General features: G+C 35.8%; 4 protein-coding genes across 4 annotated transcripts; 3 read left to right on the top strand and 1 right to left on the bottom strand.

The window, feature by feature from the left end:
- The first annotated feature begins 29 nt into the window (after positions 1–29).
- On the top strand, positions 30–12426 carry LOC104884819 (beta-adaptin-like protein A). The gene is made up of 11 exons (XM_010669517.4): positions 30–303; positions 1288–1804; positions 3273–3397; positions 5673–5871; positions 6984–7212; positions 7351–7517; positions 7843–8052; positions 8921–9031; positions 9121–9297; positions 10375–10818; positions 11819–12426. The coding sequence occupies exons 1-11, from the start codon at positions 248–250 to the stop codon at positions 12107–12109; spliced, it is 2526 nt and encodes an 841-aa protein (XP_010667819.1). The 5' UTR covers positions 30–247; the 3' UTR covers positions 12110–12426.
- Positions 12427–15746: 3320 nt separating this feature from the next.
- LOC104884830 (uncharacterized) lies at positions 15747–18549 on the top strand. The gene is made up of 7 exons (XM_057393021.1): positions 15747–15821; positions 15894–15968; positions 16191–16906; positions 17019–17159; positions 17227–17304; positions 17391–17580; positions 18131–18549. Exons 3-7 carry the CDS (start codon positions 16421–16423, stop codon positions 18547–18549), a joined length of 1314 nt encoding a protein of 437 aa, XP_057249004.1. The 5' UTR covers positions 15747–15821; positions 15894–15968; positions 16191–16420.
- LOC130590625 (uncharacterized) lies at positions 18517–19285 on the top strand. Its single transcript, XM_057393110.1, has 3 exons — positions 18517–18909; positions 18990–19083; positions 19160–19285. The coding sequence occupies exons 1-3, from the start codon at positions 18581–18583 to the stop codon at positions 19268–19270; spliced, it is 534 nt and encodes a 177-aa protein (XP_057249093.1). The 5' UTR covers positions 18517–18580; the 3' UTR covers positions 19271–19285.
- A 1842-nt stretch (positions 19286–21127) lies between these two features.
- Positions 21128–24054, bottom strand: LOC104889340 (protein FAR1-RELATED SEQUENCE 6-like). The gene is made up of 5 exons (XM_048639170.2): positions 23963–24054; positions 21871–22958; positions 21717–21755; positions 21562–21633; positions 21128–21479 (listed from the first exon to the last, which is right to left on the bottom strand). Exons 2-5 carry the CDS (start codon positions 22936–22938, stop codon positions 21306–21308), a joined length of 1353 nt encoding a protein of 450 aa, XP_048495127.2. The 5' UTR covers positions 22939–22958; positions 23963–24054; the 3' UTR covers positions 21128–21305.
- Between the last annotated feature and the right edge of the window lie 46 nt (positions 24055–24100).

Here is a 24100-nt window from a genome sequence, read left to right as displayed (position 1 = left end):
GCTAACCAGACTAGAGTTTTACACTTTTACTTGTCTCATCCTATAGCATTTCTCAACTCTCACACATACACATAACACAAGCACACCAACTTTCTCTTTGTGGCATTCATAAATCATTCAACAACGTCAGATCGGAGAGTCCCAACAACAGATCTCCGATTCCTTATTTTCTCACACTTCGAATTACTAGATCGTCGGAAAACCCTAAAATTTCCGACGCCGGCGAATTGTGATCGTCGGCGACGCCATGGCTCCTCCTGCATATCAGACTCAACGATCTTCTTCCCCTTCTCAACCTTCCGGGTACACTCTCTCATCCCAATTATACTGATTTTAATTATTCCGTCAAAATTTCTGCATTTTATTTCTGCATTATCTCAGGATCATGTTGGTCACTACTCTAATCCGGACAATTTTGTTCGAAAGTTTTAGTACATTGAATTTGCTGATTTACTGATTTTCACTGTACTAATTTTTTTTGTTTGTCGATTAATCTAGTTGCTTTTAGCTAGTATTGTTGTTTAGCAGCTAATTGTTGTGATATTATGATCAAGTAAATGATCATAGAGGACCGGTGGTTTTTTTTACTTGACATTTGGACCAATTGAATGCTGTAAATTTTGAATTATGAAAAGTTTGCTCATCACTTTCGGATATCGATGTCAAAACTAAGAAGTTCTTGAATTGAGTACATTGGAAGGGATAATGTGCAACAACAGAGTGACTGTTTCTCTGGGTCTGTTGGAGCTTTCGTGTTTATGGCATAACTGCTGTCGTGCTGTGTCGAAAAGCTTGCTTCTTTCGAAGGGATGAGTGATGAATGGTTGTTTTCTAAAGGTGTTTTTGTTTGGTTCATTACCAATTGCATTGTTTTTTTGTGTTGCTGTGGAGTTTGGGATTTTGATTTATTTAGTTTGGTGGTTGTTATTGAGCTGTGATTCAATGATGTGTTTGCTATGAGGGGTTGAATTCACGGGACTAGATATGGAAGCTGAAATGAATCTGTTTGGAGAATGTTAACGTAGAGATTTCTGTAAACGTAATTTCATGACAATGTAACAAATAGTATTTTCAGATTCAGTAAATATGTAGAGGCTTAAAATATGTCCACGAATCGAATGTGAAAACCCTGTGGTTGTTAATTACAATACCCTTTTTTTTTTCTTCATTCGTCACTTTTCATGTTAGTGTTGCTAGTATTTCATTAACTGGTGCCATAAATCTTGTACTAACAAATCAAATAGGCCACATGATTAGCAACTAAGAATTAGACTATTGTATCTGCAGGAAAAGTGAAGTTTCAGATTTAAGGCTACAGCTACGGCAACTTGCAGGTAGTCGTGCACCTGGAGCTGATGATTCTAAGCGCGAGCTCTTCAAGAAAGTGATCTCCTACATGACAATTGGCATTGATGTTTCGTTGGTTTTTAGTGAAATGGTCATGTGCTCGGCCACATCAGACATAGTTCTGAAGAAAATGTGCTATCTGTATGTGGGAAATTATGCCAAGTCTAACCCTGATCTTGCGCTTCTTACTATCAATTTTCTTCAAAGGGATTGCAAGGATCAGGACCCAATGATTCGTGGACTTGCCTTGCGGAGCCTCTGTTCGTTGCGTGTTGCTAATTTGGTCGAGTATTTGATTGGGCCTTTGGGTTCAGGGTTGAAAGACGGTAGCAATTATGTCAGAATGGTTGCTGTCATGGGGGTCTTGAAACTGTATCATATATCTGCTGCAACTTGTATTGATGCCGATTTCCCTGCAATGGTCAAGCATTTGATGCTTAATGATCCAGAAACTCAGGTGTGGCCGTGAATCATTTTTAACTTTTAGCTGTATAATTGGACAAAACTTAAGCAGAGATCTAGAAATTTGTCACTAAATTACTTGATTTGAGGCTTTTGATCTTGCTCGTAGCTCTTTCCTAGCTTTTAGTCAATTTATTTGGTAGGAGACCATATTTTCCCTTGACTTTTGAAGAGGGTGTCATGAAGGAATCTTATATCTTGTTTCCTTGAAAGACTAGACATAACATAACTGTCTTAGGTACTTTAAACTATGAACACTAAGAGGCAGCTATCTGCTATTTGAGCTTAGAGATGGCAATGGGTCTAGGACCCTAACCGGACCCGCCCAAACCCTACCCTAAATGAAGGATATGGGTCTTAAATATTTTAGACCCTATGGGTAGGGTAGGATAGGGTATGAGTCTTGATACTATCGAGTAAGGGTAGGGTAAGGGTCCACATCTCGAATACCCAAACCCTACCCATAGACCCACCCAAACTAAAATATATATATATTTTTAGTTTAAAATAAATATATATATTTAATATATAGCATATATAAAAAAACCCTTCCAGTCAAAATAAAACCCTCAATCCCTTACCGTAGCCGCACTATCACAGTCTCATCTTACCAGTATCTCACCGCTCGCTCGCTCCAAAGTATTTTCTTTATTCATATTTGGATGTGGAAAAACTATTTAATCCTTTGTAATATGATATTTTGTGTGCTATTAACAACTTTATATGTTGATTTGTGCTTAACAGTTATATATACACGTGAAAATATAAGCGAAAATTTTACTCATTCTGGACCCTAGACCATACTCATACCCTAACGGACCCTACGAGTACGGGTAAGGGTCCTAAAAATTTATACCCCTATGAGTATGGGTTACATCCAAAAATTAGGGTATGGATAAGGGTCTAGCCTTACCCTACCCAGACCCTATCCATTGCCATCCTTATATGAGTTTGATGGTTTCAATATTTTGAGGGCCAAGGATCACCTCAAAGCACTTGTTCTATTGTTATTCGGAGTAAGTCCTACTTTGTACTCGCATTGCTGAAAATTATTTACTTCCCCCATTCCTTAATAGATGCATCATCTTGACTTTTTATACTATCTAGATACTAACTTTGACAATATCTAATTACTAATATGGAAAGATAAATGTCATTTTTTAATTTTTATTCGGTTAATTTCAATTTATATTTTCATAATATGATTTTTCTCAAATAATTTTAAATAATATATAACTAAAGATATTGATAGTCAAAGTTGTGTATTGACAAGTGTGTCAAGTCAATATGATGCATCTATCAAGTAACATAAGAAGTATGACCCCTTGGACATGATGAAGTATATCGATTCTTGTAGCAATCTAACAATTTGTGTTGACAACCCTACTTTTGATGGTTTCTCTCACTCTTTTTAGCTTTCTGGATGACATGGTACAAAATCTTACTTGTCATGTTTATGTCAGGTTGTTGCTAACTGTTTAATAGCCCTGCAAGAAATTTGGAGCGCAGAAGCAAGCTCTTCTGAAGAAGCATCCAGAGAGAGAGATGGTTTGCTTAGCAAACCAATTATATATTACTTTTTGAATCGGTAAAATCATGGATCCTATTTGGTTTATTTATATATCATTGTGAACACTATCTTGCATGAGGATGGCCTATATCAGCCAGCTTTATAAGAATTTGTATTGCTTTTTTGCTTTTCTAGTAAATTTTCTTCTGCTTCTGACTCTTGCTGATCAATAGGCTCTATTGGAGCATCTTTTCTTGAATTCTTTTTGTCTAAAGGAAATTATCTTTATTATTTTTATAGCTTCGAGAGCTTTAAGATAATAATTGGGTTGTTTGTGTGGGGATATAGTAGTTCCGTATGCCTTTGACTCCTCACTTTGCTGCTTCAACAAAACTACAAAAGCAAAGGAAGCCTATATCTTTATGTTGGTGAAGTTTGGAAGGCAAAATATACACAGCATTACCTGAAGCCAGTTGAAACTGTAGAGTGAAATTTGATGGTTACTGACTGTAAATGAGCTTTTTACACTTCAATGTGATAATTAGGGTTAACTGGAGCTGGATAAAGTACAAGTTTTGGATTTCTTTAGGATCTCTTTGCATTCAAACTCAACAAATAAAATTTTCTAGCTTGAAGCTGACTTGACTGAACTAGGCTCTCTCTGAACCTGGATTGCATGTTAGCTGGTTTCCAAGCACCAATTTCTTTATCATATAAAATATGGGATAAGTTAATGTATGCTTGGAATGAAAAAGTTTTCCTTTAAGATCGAGAGAAGTTTAGATTAGTGTATGATCCTATGGATAAGAAAATTCTATAGCATAATATTCTGATAGAACTCTTCCCATGGCTACATTCCTTCATTTTCTCGATTATTCATCTTTTTACAAGCTTTATCGAATAACTTTCTCCAATTTCAGTTGACTCAGAGCTCTTTCCTCACTCTTCTTTATTCAGTCATCTTGCAACACCCAAAGTCACCTGTCCATTGCGATTGGAGGAATACGGAGTTGTTTGCTTATGATATGGGCATCTGAGTGGACTTTCCTTCTGACCGTTTCCCAGATGACTTGAGATCGATGGCAGTGCCTAAATCTTGTTATTTCTTCAGAGAGGAGGCTTTCTCAGTCTGCAGATGCTCTTTGTGTTTCTTTTGAATACTTATAGATATATGTTATATATTGGAGCAAACTCTTGTTGCACTATGGAAAAGAGTAAGGGTAGAGTTTGATTGAAATCCAGGTCTATCAGATTTTAGGCTGGTTGTACAAGCTTAAATTATATCTATTCAGTATTAGCTCAAATTTAGTTTTGTGCAAACTCAGATTTAGGAGATTGCATGTCCATCAGCGTGTCCCCTTGACATCGATTTCATCAGTAACAACCTATTATAGAAATTTCTGGTTCAATCTTTTGATTGATTTCCTCCCTTGACATGTTTTTGGTGGTAATTTGACAATTCTCCAAATGAGGTTTTTTTTGGCTCAAGCTGCAAGCCTCCGAGTTCAACTCAATTCCTGGTAGTGTTATTACATTATTAGCATGTCTATATTATTCACTCGAACTTGTAGGTTGCCATTGACATGGTATCTAATTCTTGCTGATGTATATTGTCCGCCTCAAAATACATCACCATTTTGGAATGTCTCAAAATAAATTACCGTGTCCTCTTTTTTGGGTTGGAACCACATCTTAACTACAATTTTAATTTAACCACAATCTCCATCACATCTACTTTTCCCTCTTTTATTGATTAAATTATACCCACTATCTCCAATCTTATCTACTTTTTCTCTTTCCTCAATATAATATCTGTTAAATGGCCCACTTTATACTACCTCCTGAAACTATCTGCCTAAAGCAAATGGGTAATGTATTACGAGACGGAGGGAGTATTACTCCTTTTTGGACAAATTACCCCATTGGATGTTTTGATACGAGGACAAGGAATTATCATCTTCTCTACCAATCACTTTGTATCTTCCCCTTATCTGCAAGCAGGTTCATCCAATATTTCCATTTTAGATTCCTCATTATTCCACATGATATAAACTATTAAAGACGAAAGAGCGTACTGGCTTTCTGGGAAAGGCATATCTACGGATAAAGCAAGCTGGGGTGAATATAGGGCACACTTGTTATTTCTGTAAAAGTGGGGTGGGGGTGAAATGAAAAGGTAGAGAAAGCCATGCAACAGTGACATAACCTTATGAGTATCGGCCATGAAACTGATATTCTAATAGGGAAAATCTATATACTCCTTTAAGTTTCATTGTATTTTGATGATGCTTTCATTCTCGTCCATGACCTTGCTGGAAACTTTAAGTTTCAAATATCAAAATTTCAATTTCAGGATCAGAGAATTCAGTGAATGGGCTCAGTGTCTTGTGCTCGAGTTGGTTGCCAAATATGTGCCATCTGATAACAGTGAAGTATTTGACATTATGAATCTTCTCGAAGATAGGCTTCAGCATGCTAATGGTGCAGTTGTCTTAGCGACCATCAAGTTGTTTATGCAGTTAACCTTGTCTATGACTGATGTTCATCAACAGGTACCACTACCCCTATATCTACAGATTTCTTATGTAGGCTGTGTTAGCATGCTTATGTAAACTATTAGCTATAGCTGATATGCCAACGGAAGTTCTCTTAATGGTTATAACCATTTAGTCATACAAAGTCCTACATAAGTTAGGCTCTAAAGGCGTTTTTATGTTTCTGAGCTTCTTACTTCTACTTTTTTTGTGTGGAATTTAGTGGTCTGAAATGTGTTTCGAGCTACTTTTACTGTGAAGTTGTTGGTGCTTGCCTTTGTTTTGTTCGAAAAATGTGATCAAGTATACCTTTATGGTTATTTGAAGACCTGACAATGGAAATTGCTCATTTGGTTATATTATTCTGCTTGCTTTATGATATTTCGTTTGTTGTAGTGAACAATTTTTTGGCTGTTGGATCTTGCTTGAATAGCTTCTCTAGGTTTTAGGGGGACATCCAGACATGTCAATCTCAATCGTTTAAAGATACCATTTCATAATGAGTCTGCCATAGTTGTTTGTGGTTATATGATACTCCTTCCGTTTCATTTTGATCTACACACTTACACTTTTCATGCATGCCAATGCAAAACTTTGAGGACATATATCTTTAGTTTTGTATTTATAAAAATTATAAAAAGTACATATTAATAAAAGACTTATTATGATGAATCTAACAAGATCCCACATGATTATATTCTCATTCGCGTATAGATCACAAATGATGGTCAAAGTGAAATTTATGAATGGTGTAAATTATCAAAGTGTAACAATTAAAATGAAACGGAGGGAGTATGTACTAACTACTAATACAGTGTTAAGTGTCTTTTTTGGTGGACAATGTTAAGTTTAATAAGGCCCAGAAGCAGAATATTTTTTTTCCCTGTCAGCATCTTTTCCACTGGTTTACTTTTGATTTTTGAGTAAAGCTCCTAACATATGGTGCAAGCATTTTCTAAATGCTCGATATCTCTTTGAATATGATTCTACAAAATGATCTTATGGTACACATATGAAATTTTTGTTGCCTTCAAGTTTGTAGCAGGTTTTTTCTTTTTCTATTTGGTAGGGTCAGATTTTTTTTTCTGAGTTATCCAATAAATAAATGGTTATCCTCATGTTCTTCTCAGGTGTATGAACGTATTAAAGCACCACTTATTACCCTGGTCAACGCAGGGAGTTCTGAACAGTCTTATGCAGTGTTAAGTCATCTTCATTTGTTGGTGATGCGTGCACCAATGCTGTTTTCTTCAGATTACAAACATTTCTATTGCCACTATAATGAACCATCTTATGTCAAAAAGTTGAAGCTTGAAATGTTGACTGCAGTTGCGAATGAGAATAATACTTACGAGATTGGTAAGAAAAGAGTTAGTTTATTGTTAAAGTGCTGGAAACTTGTATTGCTGAAATCAATTTTTTTTAAAATCACTTTATACATCTATTTCAAAAATTTTAATTGATGATTTATGTGACATCTCATTGGATTCATTCCAGTGACGGAGCTATGTGAATATGTCGCCAATGTTGACATCGCGATTGCCCGTGAATCTATCCGAGCTGTTGGGAAGATAGCTCTGCAACAGTATGATGTGAATGCTATTGTTGACAGGCTACTTCAGTTTCTGGAGATGGAGAAAGATTACGTGACAGCTGAGACTCTTGTGAGTTCATTGATCTCCTGCAAATATTTTTGTCTCTCTTTTTATTGGTTGAGTTTGCGAGAGGCATAGACATGCAAACACTTGAGATCATTTACTTTTTCTCGTGATCGCCTAATATGGGTAAATTTTCAGTTGTATGGACATGCATTAAGAAAGGCGAAAACAAGCTAGTCAGACTGATAGTGGTGTATTTAAACCATAGAAATACTTACTGGTTCTGGTCTACATGTATGATTGTTGTCCTTAGTGATTATGACGACTGGAATGTCAATTAACTGTACGATTTGATTTAGTCTGGGAAATCACTCGAGTTTGGTGCATCCAGGTCCTTATCAAAGATCTGCTACGTAAATATCCCCAGTGGAGCCACGATTGCATTGCTGTTGTTGGAAGCATCAGTAGCAAGAATGTTCAAGAACCAAAGGCTAAGGCAGCTCTTATTTGGATGCTTGGAGAGTATGCACAGGATGTGGCGGATGCTCCCTATATATTGGAGGGTATGATTGAGAATTGGGAAGAAGAGGATTCTGCTGAGGTAAGGGTGCTGCTTAGTAAGAACTTTTGTTTTCTCATGAAATTCAACATGTCTTTGACAAGTATGATATTTCAATTATACTCTTTCTTACTAGGTATTTATTGCAGCAAGTGAGCACCTTCTTGTTTTTCTCATGGGAAAATGAGTAGCAAATTTTTGATGCAACTCGCTGTAATGAACCATCATACATGGCAGACCATAAACAGTAGATTAATGGCAGAAAATAGAGGTTATGGAAGTGAGAAAGATGATTAAGGAAGAACAAAGGATGATATGATTGAATATATGATTAAATCACCAATTACAACCTAACCACTTTTTCGAGAGGAATGGCACTCTCACAATTAAACTAAATGACCACTTTTCACAAATATTCAACATGCTTTCCTTCTCCCTACTCTTTTCTACTTATAGAAGATTTTTCCCTACTCTCTCCTTTAACTAACTTAGTTCCTTATTCCTCAAGCTAACTCATAATAAATAATAAACTAAATTGCATCACAAAAGTGCCCCTTCCCCCCTAGGCCAATCTATTACACTCGCTTTCACTTGGGAAGTTAATAGATAATGTTTATGGGTAGTCAAAGATTCTGTCTTCATGTAATAACAGTGAAAAATTATGAAGTCATAACTTTACAATGGCAGAGATACAGCAGATAATTCTTTGCTTTTGTTCTCATTTCTGTGCAACCTTAGGGATTGTCATCTTAAATTTTCTCTCTGGAATAAGCCTTCACATTTTCAATAATAAGCATTGCTAATGTGACAAAAAAAACAAGTTTACAACCCGATGTCTTCTTTACAATAATACAATTATCATTGGCTTCTTGTATTATCTTTTCATGGTGAACATTTTGTTGTTATGTAGGTTCGTTTGCACCTGCTAACAGCATCGATGAAGTGCTTCTTTAGAAGGCCACCTGAAACTCAAAGGGCACTGGGAGCAGCATTGGCTGCTGGAATTGCTGATTTTCACCAGGTTTGTGTCGTTGAAATCACACAGGTTGAGAAACATACAATATAGCTTTTGAGTTTGTGGACTTTCAGTAAACATACAGTCCTCTGCAGGATGTCCATGACCGATCCTTATTGTACTATAGGCTTCTTCAACACAGTACATCTGTAGCGGAAAACGTTGTGAATCCTCCAAAGCAAGCTGTGTCAGTCTTTGCTGATACTCAGAGCAGTGAAATTAAAGATCGTATATTTGATGAATTCAACAGTCTATCTGTTGTATATCAGAAGGTAGCTTTGTTTCTTTATTTGCAACTTATTTGTCATTGTAGCTTCTTATTGGCTGAAAAGTCTTCTGTCAATCTTCAGCTGTAGCAAATGATTGTTTAAGAGAGAGATCTAAGGGCTTTCTGTCTTGAAAAGACAAGAGGCCCGTTACTCCTTGCGAGAAGTTGTCATCTCTCTGAAGCTTTGAGCCCTGCTTATGAATTTCCTTCTGTTTCCTTCACGCTTTTGGGTTGGAAGGAGGAACAGTGTATGAAGTTGTTCTAAATCTCGGGGTTGAATTGTTATGATTAACAGTGGATATGGGTTCTCCGGCAATGCCTGAGCTTCAAAGTGGTGTCACAGATAATGGCTCTTGTGTTTTATTTTCTTGAAAAACAATTTGACAGATATTAACGATGATATTGAATAGAAGTTACTTTTTGAAATCCCTATTTTCTGATGGTCAGTAAGTTTACCACATCATGTGTAAAGAATCAATGTAGTGTAAAGAACATCTTATCAACCTCAGCTTCTCTGTTGGCCATTTCCCTTCTAAGAGCATATAGTTCCTAATTTCTGATGGTCAATTAGTTTATCACTTCATGTGTAACTGGAGTTTTTGATTTTCAACTAAAGAATCAATGCCGTGTAAAGAACATCTTATTGACCTCAGCTTCTTTATTGGCCATTTCCCTTCTAATAGTATTTTTTGCACCCAAAGATATAATGAATACATTCATTTAGGTTCTACCTTTCAGTGGAAGCACGTGTTGTACATAGGTTTTGGTGCTGTTGGAATATGGTAGTGCATCCAACCCAAAATTTTAACTATTTTTATGCTAGTTCCAGCTTTTAGTCAACATGTGAAACTGCCTATCAAATGCATCAGGTTTTGGTTGAAGTTCCGTCGGTAACTGACCTATGCATCATCCATAAGTTTTTTGTGAATCAGGAATTGTGGCTAGCAACAGTATGCTGTTTGTGAGACCACTTTGAAATTGAAGCCTGAAATATTTTATTCTAAAATTTGGCGTTTATGATTTTGGGGTTTGATTGTATGATTCAATGAGTTAATTACACACATGTTTTTTTTTTCTGCAGCCATCTTACATGTTTACTGACAAGGAACATCGAGGGCCATTTGAGTTTTCTGATGAACTTGGGAATTTATCCATTGGAGCAGAATCTGTTGGCATTGTGGTTCCTGCTCAGGGAGTTGAGGCTAATGACAAGGATCTGCTTCTTAGCACAACAGAGAAGGAAGATAGTGGAGCTTCCAGTCACAACGGTGCTGATTATAGTGCCCCTCTTTTCGATGCTTCTTCAGGGCCTCTGGTTGCTATAGATACACAGCCAACAGTACAAGCTGCACAGCCTAGCATGGCTATTGATGATTTACTTGGCTTAGGTTTCACTGCACCAGCACCAGCACCAGAACCAGCTCCTGCTCCTGCTCCACCTGCTCTCATACTAAATGCAAAGGCTGTTCTAGATCCTGGGACTTTCCAGCAAAAATGGCGTCAGTTACCCATATCTATATCACAGGTTTGTGAAACATTAATGACCTACTGTTTTATTTTTTATTTTTTTTTGTATATGAAGGTTTTAGAATTGATTTACAGTTGGTTTAGAGGAAATGAGCTGCTTAAAGTCAACTGAATATATCGAATAAGGAAAAGATAATCTTAAGTCCACTGGATTCTGTTGCCCATATCTGTTCCTTTTGTCCGTTCCAACTTCCAAGTGTGCTGTTCATAATAAATTGAGGCGCTCAAGTCAACTGATTCCATCATTCTGTAAAATTACAGAAAAATGATCATAAATTCTGAATGATAATATGCTCTTTTGCAGCAAATAAAAATTTACTGTTTCTTCTATACCTGTTTTCTTCACAGAATAATCTGATTGGACTGAACTTATTAGAACTGTTTTCACCTTAAGTTTCACCTGAGGACCTAAACAACCCTGAACCTTATACTTTTGAGGTGAAGATAACATACCCTTTGTGTAAAAGGGGTACGGGGAAGGTTGGATTGGGGGAGGCAGTTGCGATGGGTGCATGTGTATATTTTCGTGTTCTGACTTCTGACTTCCGAGTGTTTTCTGTGAAACAGCTTCTGCTTTAGCCAAAATTGTACTAAGTCAAAAGAAATTGACACTTTGGAGAAAGGGCAGAAAAGTCTACCTGTGTAGAAAAGGAATTGTTGAAAAAAAAAATCTGAGTTCTTGATGTCTGTAGAGTTCGGGACGATATTTGTTGTTTCTTACTTTTTTGGGGCCTCTTTTACCACTTAATTCCTTGTTTAGCAGCATCTGTCCATGTGAACCAGTAACTGCCTTTTTCTTTAGGAGTCTGGCTACTTGGTTCTCCAGCAAGCATGTGAAGGGAGAGCAATGTGGTTAATAAAGCCCCGCATCAATTCTTCCTCTCTGTTCGCTAGAGAGCAAGTTCTCCACTTAGCTGTTTTCTTTAGATTATTCAACACTATTACATCTCCAGTCACCTGATTATGATAGATGATTTGGTATCTGTGAATTTTTGCAGGATATCCAGGTGACTCCTCAAGGTGTTGCAGCATTAACCACACCTCAAGCCCTTCTCCGACACATGCAAGCCAACTCCATACACTGCATTGCATCTGGTGGTCAATCACCTAACTTCAAGTTCTTTTTCTTTGCTCAGAAAGCCGAGGATACATCCACATTTCTGGCTGAGTGCGTCATCAATACATCGTCATGTAAAGCTCAAATCAAAATCAAAGCTGATGATCAAAGTACGTCTAGTGCCTTTTCAGATATATTTCAGGCAGCCTTGTCCAAGTTCGGCATGTCCTGAATTTATCACCCAGTATGATTTTCTGCTGTTTATGAGCAAATACAAGAATTCATTTACTCTTTATTCTTCTTTACACCCTTTTTACCCCTCTCCTTCTTCCTCTAGTAACTCTTTTTGTAGATGTAGATTGCTGTACAATTTGTAACATAAGAATCTATGATCGAGTTTAGCGTTCCCTCAGCTTCAATACACGGTACTGACGAGTAGCAATTAAGGTCTTAAACGGAACTTTTTGCATGACATTGGATATGCTGTACAATTGAGTAGTATATTGGAAGGTTGGAGATAAATGAAGCTCTGTGGTAATTTTAGCTGGCCATGTTTATCTCGCTAATGATATATCACATTAGTGATTGGACTGAGTAATCAATCTCACACCTGAAATGACCAAGGATCCTATTTCACCCCCAATTCATGTTGAAATAGTTTGAAGTAATTCCATCAGGCATTCAGGCCCTGGAGGTTTGCAGCAATTAGAGTCATGTTCAGATATTTCAAATATGGTATCTATTGGTACTGAAAATTTCTAATGTAAAAGAACCTAACAATACTTCATTAGTTTGTTGTGTATGGTCCTATCATTTGAGGGCCGATACACCCAAATCAGGTTTTTGATTGGGTATGTAAAATTAAGGGCATGTTTGTGATTTCCATTTCTCTTGACTTGTTTTCACTCCCTTACTTCCACCTAGGTGTAAAAGTTCGGTGTACGGTTTAGATTTAGACCTAATCTAAAATCTGACCCGCACAAAATTTGAATTTTAGTTCTCCAATCCAAATACAAACCAACTAAAGTTTGAGTCCAAACTAATCCAATTTGAATTTTCATACACTAGATTGGATCCAATTCAAATTGTCCAAATATTATAAACTTTGTTTTTTCGATAAAATAAATTTGGCGAGCATCAAAATAAAGTGTTCAATAATACAAGTAACTCATAAAATCCCACGAGAATTCATTAATAAACTAATAACAACTAATAATTCATTACAAACTCATAATTCATTACAACAGAAGGTTCAACAATAGCACAACATGTAAATTACACAACAAGTTAGAGTTTTAACTTTTAGGGAAAGGGTTGCCGGACCATTTGAGTTTTTTTTTTTTTTTTAAAAAAAAGTCAGTTAAGTCCAGACATAAATATGAAATATAGGACTTATTTATTATTTGGTTGTTTTGGATTTTTGGATCCAACCACCCTCAATCCAATCCAATCCAAAAATCTGATTTTACATAAAATCCCAATCCGAATCCAATCCGAACATATTTTGAGTTCGATTCGAATTATGAATTCGGTTTGGATTAAATTGGATTTCGATTTTTATCCGAATAACTTTCACCACTAGTTCCACCATCATCATCATACTAGCGCCACTTCAAAGTTATTGACTCCTGCTGCATCATCGACTATTTTTTGAGCATGACCCCTCATAATCTAGAAAATCATGTCGTCCCTTTCTCTCATCAACTTTCTCTTTTATCTTACATAAGCTGATAATTTATCATGACCCATTTTGACAAATATACCCAACTCATGACTAAAGAAAACATCATCACTTTCTCTCCTTCATCAATACATTATTTATACGGAGTATCTTTTAATATTTGTAAAATTGTAACATATTATAGCAAATTACAATTACAATTATTTTGTGTAGTTATTAATTTTGTTAGAAAAACTAAGTGATCAATTGCGATTATTTACTAGTGCAATTTTTATTTAATTTCACAAATTTAAGTAAAAGGTATGGATTACATATTTAACAACATGAGAATGAAACAACAATTTGACATGAAATTATATATAACTACTACTACAAACTACTTAAAGTTATTGAATAAAAGAAAAGTTAAAATAAGTAACAAATAATTTCCTCCAGATATCAAGACTACTCTTCATTATTGCGATAATATTATTGCCAGTGCTCAATTGAAATTGATTTAAGAGAGATGTGGGCCAGCTTATCGCATATTGCAACCCTTGTAGCCAAGTATCAATGCATATCAAAAGGACGTTCATTGTTGTATTCAAATGACGCCTCAATATTTGTTGATGCACTTGCATTATCCCCTACTTCGAGGTCGATCTTCATTGATTTATGTGGTGTCCGCATACTGAATATATGATACTCGCTCATTTTCAATTATCATGTTATGCATATGATGATGCAAGCAACCGTAATATTGCTCGATAGGTCTCCATACGAAGCAAGTGATGGTTTGAGTTGCGTAAAATAACAAATCTCGATTGTGAAACTCCAAACGCAAGCTCAATATCCTTGCGCACGGCTGCATGACGATTAACAAATAATCTTTGTTTATCAGTTTGTGGAAAGGTAAAACCTTGAATAAAAGCAATCCATTGAGAATACGCACCACTAGTTAGCTAATATCCATGTTATTTTGCTGTTTTGTTTACCGTAAAATTAACCGATGGATCCCGAATGTGTAAGACATCATCAAAAACAAGAGAACAGTAATGACACTGTGATCATTACACAAATCTGGAATTCCGTAAAAAAGAATGCCAAATTCAAAGATCTTGTGACTCCATTACTTCGAGAATGAGAGTCATTTTTTCGCTACAACCTTGATATTGAGCTTTCCAAGTTGGATGAAAATTTTCATATTAGATGTTTAGGTCATGGGCACTACACATAAGTATTTATAAAATTGCTCGAAGTTGCTCACTGGTGTAGTAACCAGACTAACCACACACGGTGAGTTCAGTGCATGATTGTGTAATCAGCCCATAAGGGTGAGTCCAGTGAATTAAAAGTGAATAGACCACAAAGCGCTAAGTCCAGGAGAGCTGATATACCCATAACAGGTATTGGGCAGCAGTTGCCCATAACCGGGGCAATTTAGTAATTTCCCATGCTACAGTCCTCCCCTAAAAAGAACAACCTGAATTTATTAGTTTTTGGGTTTAAAAAAAAAGAAACGGAAAACAGAGAAAAAAAGAGTTTGAGAGTACGAAAGAAAGTCCGAAAGAAAGAAAGAACCAAAAAAGAAAAAAAGAACCAAAATTTACATGCGAAATCATGAAATAAGAAGTGAAGTGTTCAAATCTTCTATCATCAACAAAGCGATGGTGTAGAAAGTGCTGTCAAAAACGTGGAGGAAGGTTGTCCAATTGAGAAATTTCGAAATTGCGAATGACTTACATTGATTCAAGGTTGAAGAAGAAAAGTTGCAATTGAGGTAATTTCTGTTTTCGTTGAAGGTTTATATATATGTAATTTGAATATTTTAGGTTAAATTGTTGATATGATTAGAAATTGGTAGTGGTAGTTGGTTGTAGAAATTTCTGTGATGTTTTTGTTTGTTTTTCAGCTTAAATTTGTTTAAATATTTTGTTATTTGTACGAAAAATGTAGATGATTCAAATGTGTGTAGATGATGTATTCAAAAATTCATCAAAAATCATCAGAAACCTTCGTTTGTGTTTTTGACAGCACTTTGATCATGTTTTGATCTGTTTTTCGTTTCTTTAAATACTTGAATGGTTTGTGTTGCAATTATTTGATCTGTTTTTGGGTTGCAATTGTTTGTGTTGTGAATGTTGTGAATTGTAGGAAATTTAGGGTTTCGTTTAATGTTATCATGTTTAGGATATAATTGTATAATTGTAATATAGAGATAATGAGGAAGAGTGGTGGAAGGTCGAGTGATAGGGAGTATGTTTCAGAAGCTGAATGTTTGGAGGTAATGTAATTGATAAATGGTGATTTGTTGATTTTGGTGAAATTTTGAGACATAACTCGGAAAATTTGACAGCAGCAGGAAGGTGGTAGGAAATATAAATCGAAGAAGAAGCGTAAGAGCTTAAGGGACGATGGAGTTGGGAAGCAGGTAATAAAAAATATGAATAGAACAAATCATGAAGGTTGTAATGATATTAAAAACATGTATGTATGCAGGGTGGAAAGCGTAAAAAAGTGGTAGATAAAAAACTTGTATTGAGTCCAGAGATATTCAGAGTGAGTTAAAATATTTGCGATGTTTTGTTGGTATAACATAGCTTGTTAATATGATGCAAAAGTGATATAAAGTGTTATAAAATTGGGTTTGCAGGGTATAGAAAAATCTGTAGGCGGTGAAGTGAAGTCGCGCGGTGAAGTGCTGAAAACACAACTAGCTAAGTGTAAAGGGGCGCAAGCAAATGTAAACTGTAGGGTTGAGACCTTAGGTAAAATTATTGGTGGTTTTTGTGAGATGAAAAGGCAATGGGTTAGAGACATGGGTTTTGAGGGATTACTTTATTTGAGGGGGAAGAGATTACCACGGAATTTTTGCTATTGTTGATGACATTGGTAGACACTTGTAGGAATGTGATAATGTTCCCGGGGGAGATAGAGTACCCTATGGATAAGCGACAGGTGCATTGGGTATTAGGTATACCTCATGGACCGAAAAGAGTTCCACTTGTAGCACGAAATGAAAATGTTAAGAGGGCAGTACTAGAAATACAGCAGAAGTATGGTTCCTCAGTTGGTATTCCTATGGTAAAGGTAATTGAGAAGGTTGAGGGGATAAGTCATTCGGAGGATGAAGTTGAATTCAAGACTGCATTCTTGATGCTTGCTTTGTGTGATTTTTTGTGCCCAACAACATGTAGAAGGTTAGAGAGTGACTTAGTGGTTGCATCAACATTGGCCGTGGATGCTCACAAATATGATTGGGCGTCGCTTGTATTGGATAAGTTATTAGTACATGCGCGTCACTTTGCAGAAAAGTTTTACAGGGAAGGGTATGCGAAAGGTTGTGGAGGTTGCACGTATTTTCTTGCGGTTAGTGATATATTATATTTGTGTATTTATTATATTGTGTATTTATTATATTTGGATATGTATGTTTGTAGATGATGATAGAATATTTTATTGTGTTTCAAAATTGATATAGATTATGTACCTTGATCGATTGCATCGTCCTCCTGTGCGTTGGGGATTATTTCCGAGGTTAAAAGCGTGGTCTGCGAAAGATGTGACTGAAGCGAAAGAAGCTGATCGACAAAGTGGGAAGGGAGATTATGGGAATATTGGGGTATGAATTATGGTTTGTTGTATGTTACATATTAGTTAAAATATCCTAACTTATATCTTGTCATTAGTGCATTGACTTGGCGTACGGTGAGAAACATCCGTTAGTTGCGAGAGACACGATGGGACCTCAATGCATGTCTTACGAGGTAGTAACTTATTGTTACTGTTGAGCATTTTAAACTTTAAAATTTGTAAGTTGTACATTACAAAAGTTTGTAATAATGATGACCAGATTGCTGCTCTTGTGTTGAGTGGAATGGGATTGGAAATTACTCCATTGCACCGTAATCGTAATGCATTTGATGATAATATGGATTCGGATTCCGATCACGGCCCAAGTCGTAATCGCCGAAGAGGGCCAAGGGACAAGCTTAACCCTTATCAGCGCAAAATGCAGAAGAAACGTGTTGAAGAATGTCGAGGTTTTATGAATAACAATAACATAATTTTTTATTTTAATCTTCAACTGGACCTCATATATGTTATTTATATATTATGAATACTAGGTTGCAAACTTTTAATCTTGAACTGGACCTCATATATGTTATTTACATATTATGAATACTAGGTTGCAAACTTTTAATCTTGAACTGGACCTCATATATGTTATTTATATATTATGAATACTAGGTTGCAAACTTTTAATCTTGAATTGGACCTCATATATGTTATTTATATATTATGAATACTAGGTTGCAAACTTTTAATCTTGAACTGGACCTCATATATGTTATTTATATATTATGAAAACTACGTTGCAAACTTTCAATCTTGAACTGGACCTCATATATGTTATTTATATATTATGAATACTAGGTTGCAAACTTTTAATCTTGAACTGGACCTCATATATGTTATGCGTGTTTATTATGCGTGTTTATTATGTACATAGCTTCTTATGCGTGTTTATGAAACCTGCTTATTATGCGTGTTTATGAAATGTTGAGCAACTATATCATGTTGTATGTGAAGGTGTTGAAGGTGAAGATGAATGTGGTGGAGGAAGTGAAAGTGGTATGGGAGGTGTGGGAGGCAGTGGTGGTATGGGAGATGTGGGAGGCAGTGGTGGTGTGGGAGGCAGTGGTGGTGTGGGAGGCAGTGGTGGTATGGGAGGTGTGGGAGGTAGTGGTGGTGTGGGTGGCAGTGGTGGTATGGGAGGTGTGGGAGGCAGTGGTGGTGTGGGTGGCAGTGGTGGTGTTGGAGAAAATGGTGGTCTGGGAGGGGAGGAAGGCAGTGTTGGTGGTGTGGGAGTAAGTGGTGGTCTGGGAGGAGGAAGTGAAGGCAGTGGAGGAAGGCAAGATGGCAGTGGAAGCAGTGGTGGTATGGGAGGAGGAAGGAAAGGCAGTGGTGCATGGTGTAGGAAGTGCAGCAGCAAGTTCGTCTTTAAGTAGGGTGATAAAGTTGGTGAGTCAACGGATAAAAATGTTGAGTGATGATGGTGATTGTGATGGTGGACCTAGTACATCGAGGTATGAGTGGGGATTTGCATTCGATCCCCCTGTTGTTGGAGACAATTTAGGTCCTGAAAGCTCTGCGGCGGGAAACTTGGAAACCATATCAGGAAGCTTAGGAAGCTTGTCGCGAACAAAAGGATCATCAAAAGTGAAGAAGAGTAGGAGGAAGCGGGTTACAAGAGCCAGTGCAAGGATACGTGATAAGGAATTTAATGTTCAACTTATACCTAGAGAGTATCCAAACTTCAAGTCAAAGCTAATGAAGTTTATTTATGATGAAAAACCGGACGCCAATGCGTAAGTTTCTCTATTTTATCAAGTAGTACACAGGTTTTTATAGTAACATTGATGTGTATTTGATGGTTTGATGGTTTCAGGGAAGAAGTCGTAATGGTAAAATGTGGGACATTGGTTGCTACCTTAGAAGAATGCAAGACAGTGCTTGGTGGCACACAATGCGTTCACGAGAATGTAAGTTCATATGCTTGTTAAATAATTTGTAAATAAAAACGATATTAATTTGTAAAGGAAGCAACTTTGAATGCAGTACGTAAGGGTGGCTGGTGCAATGTATACGCGCATGTGGCGGAGGAAATTTGGAAACTCTAGTATACGTTTTATGATCGATCCTACATTTGCGGTAAGGTTTTATTATTAGATCAATGCAATATTAGTAAATATTAGTAATATTTAAAAGCACTAATGGGGGTTGTATATGCATGCTCGGGTATTTGAGAATGTGCGGAGATCGGGAGATTGGAGCGATTGTCGTGAAATTGGATGTGCTGTTGCTAAAGGATTTAAGGGAGTTCACGCCAATCGTATATTTGGGGTAAGGAAATAGTATGAGAATAATGAATTAATACGCTAAAAATCATGAGTAGTATATGTATGAGTATGGTAATTTGATTGTTTGATATGTGGTAGTAGTGCACTATAAACTATAAACTATAAACTATAAAACCCTTAAACCCTTAGGAAAGAAGCTGAAGGATTGATAGATGGTTAAGTTGGTCAAAATTATTTGGCTATTTGAAGGATTTGTATATACGAATGTTTAGAATCTTTCCTCATCTCATAAATTGTTGATTTAATATGAGTGGGATATGTGAAACTTTGATGGTGTGACTGATGTAATCATGGTTGGTTATTAAGTTGATTGTAATAGCCTAAATAATATGTGTGAAGAACTGGGAATGAAGTTTGATTTTGTTCTTGTGTGAAGAACTGGACCTCATATATGTTATTTATATATTATGAAAACTACGTTGCAAACTTTCAATCTTGAATTGGACCTCATATATGTTATGTATATATTATGAATACTAGGTTGCAAACTTTTAATCTTGAACTGGACTTCATATATGTTATGTATATATTATGAATACTAGGTTGCAAACTTTTAAACTTGAACTGGACTTCATATATGTTATTTATATATTATGAATACTAGGTTGCAAACTTTTAATCTTGAACTGGACCTCATATATGTTATTTTTATATTATGAAAACTAGGTTGCAAACTTTCAATCTTGAACTGGACCTCATATATGTTATTTATATATTATGAATACTAGGTTGCAAACTTTTGAAGTTCAACATGCCTACTACTTACTAACATATTAATAATTCTTTCACATAATAAAAACAAAATTTTTTTTTCAAACAAACTACATAATATAACTTCTTTCACATAGTTACCTTTGAATAAGCTAGCACGAGCTCAGTGTCATCAAACCCGTAAACAAAGGAATTTGTGTCCGGTTTTAAGAACTGACCCCTACACATGAGGTAGAGGTCATCGGGTCCACCCCTACGTGTGTAGCGTAAAATGAATATAACTTCGCAAGTGGAGTATGTACACCCAACACATACGACACACCAAAATCAGCAAGATCTCCTGATTTCACTATTAGTTTTACCACTTTTTCTTCTTCAATATTACCCATCTCACTCATATTAATATTACCCTTCTCACTCATTTTTTCACTTAGAGAATAAATTAGTAGAAGCTTTTGTTTCATAAACTTACGTTTCACAACCTTATAAAGACTTTCACTAGTAGGAGTAATTAATGACTTGAACTCACCACCATCTATCAAACTTCAATGCATTGTCTCTAATTTGATTGCCACTTAAAGAATGAAACCACACGTGGCTAGCCCATTTGCAATATTTGTGCCGTTAAACTTCAATGCATTCTCTCTAATTTGTTTGCCACTACAAAAATGAAACCACACGTGGCTGCTAGCCCATTTGCAATTAAGTAGCCCAATTTTCTCATTACACAATCTGGGCCACACATTACAAAACGGCCATAATTCCATTTCATTTGGTTTCCCACATTTCCCCAACTATTTCATTTCTCAATTTCTCCCCAACTCTTTTTATGTTTATGTGAAACATAATTTCCTAAATTTTCATAATTTCAAAATTACAAAATTACACTCTAAATAGTCACATAATATTCCTATAAGCACTCATGAAGTAGATTTTTCGTAACATCCTCCCAAAATAGTGAATGAAAGTATCACATAATATTCAATGTTGTCACTTCTAAGCAAGCTATATAACAAAACATAATTCTATTTGATGCCAAAAATTAACATTACAAATATAACCACATTTTAGTGACCACATTACCACAGCTTTTTGTCATCCATAAATTTTACGTAACTTCAAACCACATTTCTTCACATTCTTCCAATGCTCAACTGAAGCATATCATTCGAACCAACGTACGATCTACTTGTTTCACCATCGCGACTACCTAACAATCGTGTAAAATATCCTATAGAACCATCTCCATCAACCAACTCAATACCTCCAACGGAGATAGGAAAATCTGGATCCTCCATATTTATCTCCTACAAATAAATATGAAAAATTCTAAAGTTTAAAGTTACATTCTTCTCTATAAGTTAAAAATAAAAAAGTTACTTTATATACCTGTGGCCCCGCACTTGGTGTAGCCGTCATTCCTGAACATTCTCCTTCGCCTACACCATTCAAGTTCAGCTCCTACCACCCACAAATAATTTCAGTTAATACAACTTAATTTGTACAATTAAACTTCCACCCACTACCACTACCAATTTCTTTACCTTACACCTCGGTGTAGCAACTGCGACATTCAAATCAACCTGGACAAATTATGAAATTTATCGCATTAAAACCTAACATTTATCGCATTACAACCATACCCAAACAACTACATCATAATTTAATAAAACATGTCTAACCAATGTCGATAATTACCTTCTTCCTCCTAGGTCTCTTGGCCGCCCTCGACTTGCTTGCCTTAGATTTCGAAGCTATCTTTCTCTTCGCTTCTTCTGCAACAGATACATACCGCATACCTCGAGTTCGATGTGCAACCTTCTTGCAAGGTGGATCTTTCACATTATGCAATGGTGCATCCACAGCAACTTTCCCCTTCTTCTTCTTCCCATTTTGACCCACACATGGAGGACCAAACTCGTTATTCTTCTGCTTAACCACAGAATTGGGAGTCATATCTATATCCCCTTCAAGCATCCGCCTCATTACCATGGCACTTGTCTCCTCAACCCGCAAGTTCATGAGGTCAAACATTTCTACTACAACAACAATATTCTCCTCAAACTGTGAAGCCTTCTCACAAATTGGAACAAATTTGTCAAAAATATAATCATATCTACGAACCTCATCTGTTTTCGAAGGGTCGTGATAAGCCACCTTAACCCTCGTATGTTTTCTATGAACATCTTTTCTCCACCGCCTCAAAATATATTTTTCTTGGACCTCTAACTGGTCATGAATCTCATATACAAATATCATGTGACGACACATGATTCCATTGCACTCAAATAACTTGCATGCACAACTTACATCCTTTGTACTAGAGTCAAACGTAACCTCGTACATCCTCTTTTTTTTGGAAACAATCTCTTTTCTTGTGTCTTTACATCTTACCCACACCCTATCTTGAACATAATGTTCCAAAACATTATCTGAAACTACATTCTTTCCCTGCACATTCAAATATAAGGACCTAGTGCACTCTCTTTGAACCTCCTTAAATTTATTGTCAGTGTATATCTTCTGGTATATAGCTTCAACAGAAAAATCAGTTTCAAGTGTCCTCACATACCTGGCTAAATTTGCGTCGTTCTCCTTCTCGTCATTTGCGCGAACCTCCATTGCTTCACAATACCTCTCCGCAAACTCATACAACCGAGTGTGTTTGTTCACATACCCGTCAAAGAAGCTGTTTATACTCTCTACTCTTTGTGTAGTCTTCATTCCCGCCCAAAACATGTGTCTCATGTATGCAGGAACCCACATTTCTCTTTCCCGATATAAACCTGTAATATATAATATATAAATAACATATATGAGGTCCAGTTCAAGATTGAAAGTTTGCAACATATTTTTCATAATATATAAATAACATATATGAGGTCCAGTTCAAGATTGAAAGTTTGCAACATAGTATTCATAATATATACATAACATATATGAGGTCCAGTTCAAGATTGAAAGTTTGCAACGATTTTCATAATATATAAATAACATATATGAGGTCCAGTTCAAGATTGAAAGTTTGCAACATAGTATTCATAATATATACATAACATATATGAGGTCCAGTTCAAGATTGAAAGTTTGCAACGTAGTTTTCATAATATATAAATAACATATATGAGGTCCAGTTCAAGATTGAAAGTTTGCAACATAGTTTTCATAATATAAAAATAACATATATGAGGTCCAGTTCAAGATTGAAAGTTTGCAACATAGTATTCATAATATATAAATAACATATATGAGGTCCAGTTCAAGATTCAAAGATTGCAACATAGTTTTCATAATATATAAATAACATATATGAAGTCTAGTTCAAGATTCAAAGTTTGCAACATAGTATTCATAATATATAAATAACATATATGAAGTCCAGTTCAAGATTCAAATATTGCAACATAGTTTTCATAATATATAAATAACATATATGAAGTCCAGTTCAAGATTCAAAGTTTGCAACATAGTATTCATAATATATAAATAACATATATGAAGTCCAGTTCAAGATTCAAAGTTTGCAACATAGTTTTCATAATATATAAATAACATATATGAAGTCCAGTTCAAGATTCAAAGTTTGCAACATAGTATTCATAATTTATAAATAACATATATGAAGTCCAGTTCAAGATTCAAAGTTTAATATGACACAACAAGTCTATTTGACAGCAAGAAATTGGTGCTATTAATCTCACCTTATCATAGTATATCATAGTATTTAAACACCGTTAATTTCAACACTACACCTAATTTAATAACAATTTAATAACTACATAAATCTTACCTCCAAGCCAACCATTGTCAACAAGATCATACTTTGCAATTACATTGTTCCAATTCTCCTCAAATTCAGAAGGATCTAAGCTATCATATATGGCATAAGAAGATCATCCTTAATATATTGATATTTCTCAAACATGCC

Source organism: Beta vulgaris, chromosome 2, assembly GCF_026745355.1.
Source record: "Beta vulgaris subsp. vulgaris cultivar EL10 chromosome 2, EL10.2, whole genome shotgun sequence".
NCBI lineage: Eukaryota > Viridiplantae > Streptophyta > Magnoliopsida > Caryophyllales > Amaranthaceae > Beta > Beta vulgaris.
Note: the sequence above shows the minus strand (reverse complement) of the source record. Positions and strands in the feature narration are given on the sequence as shown.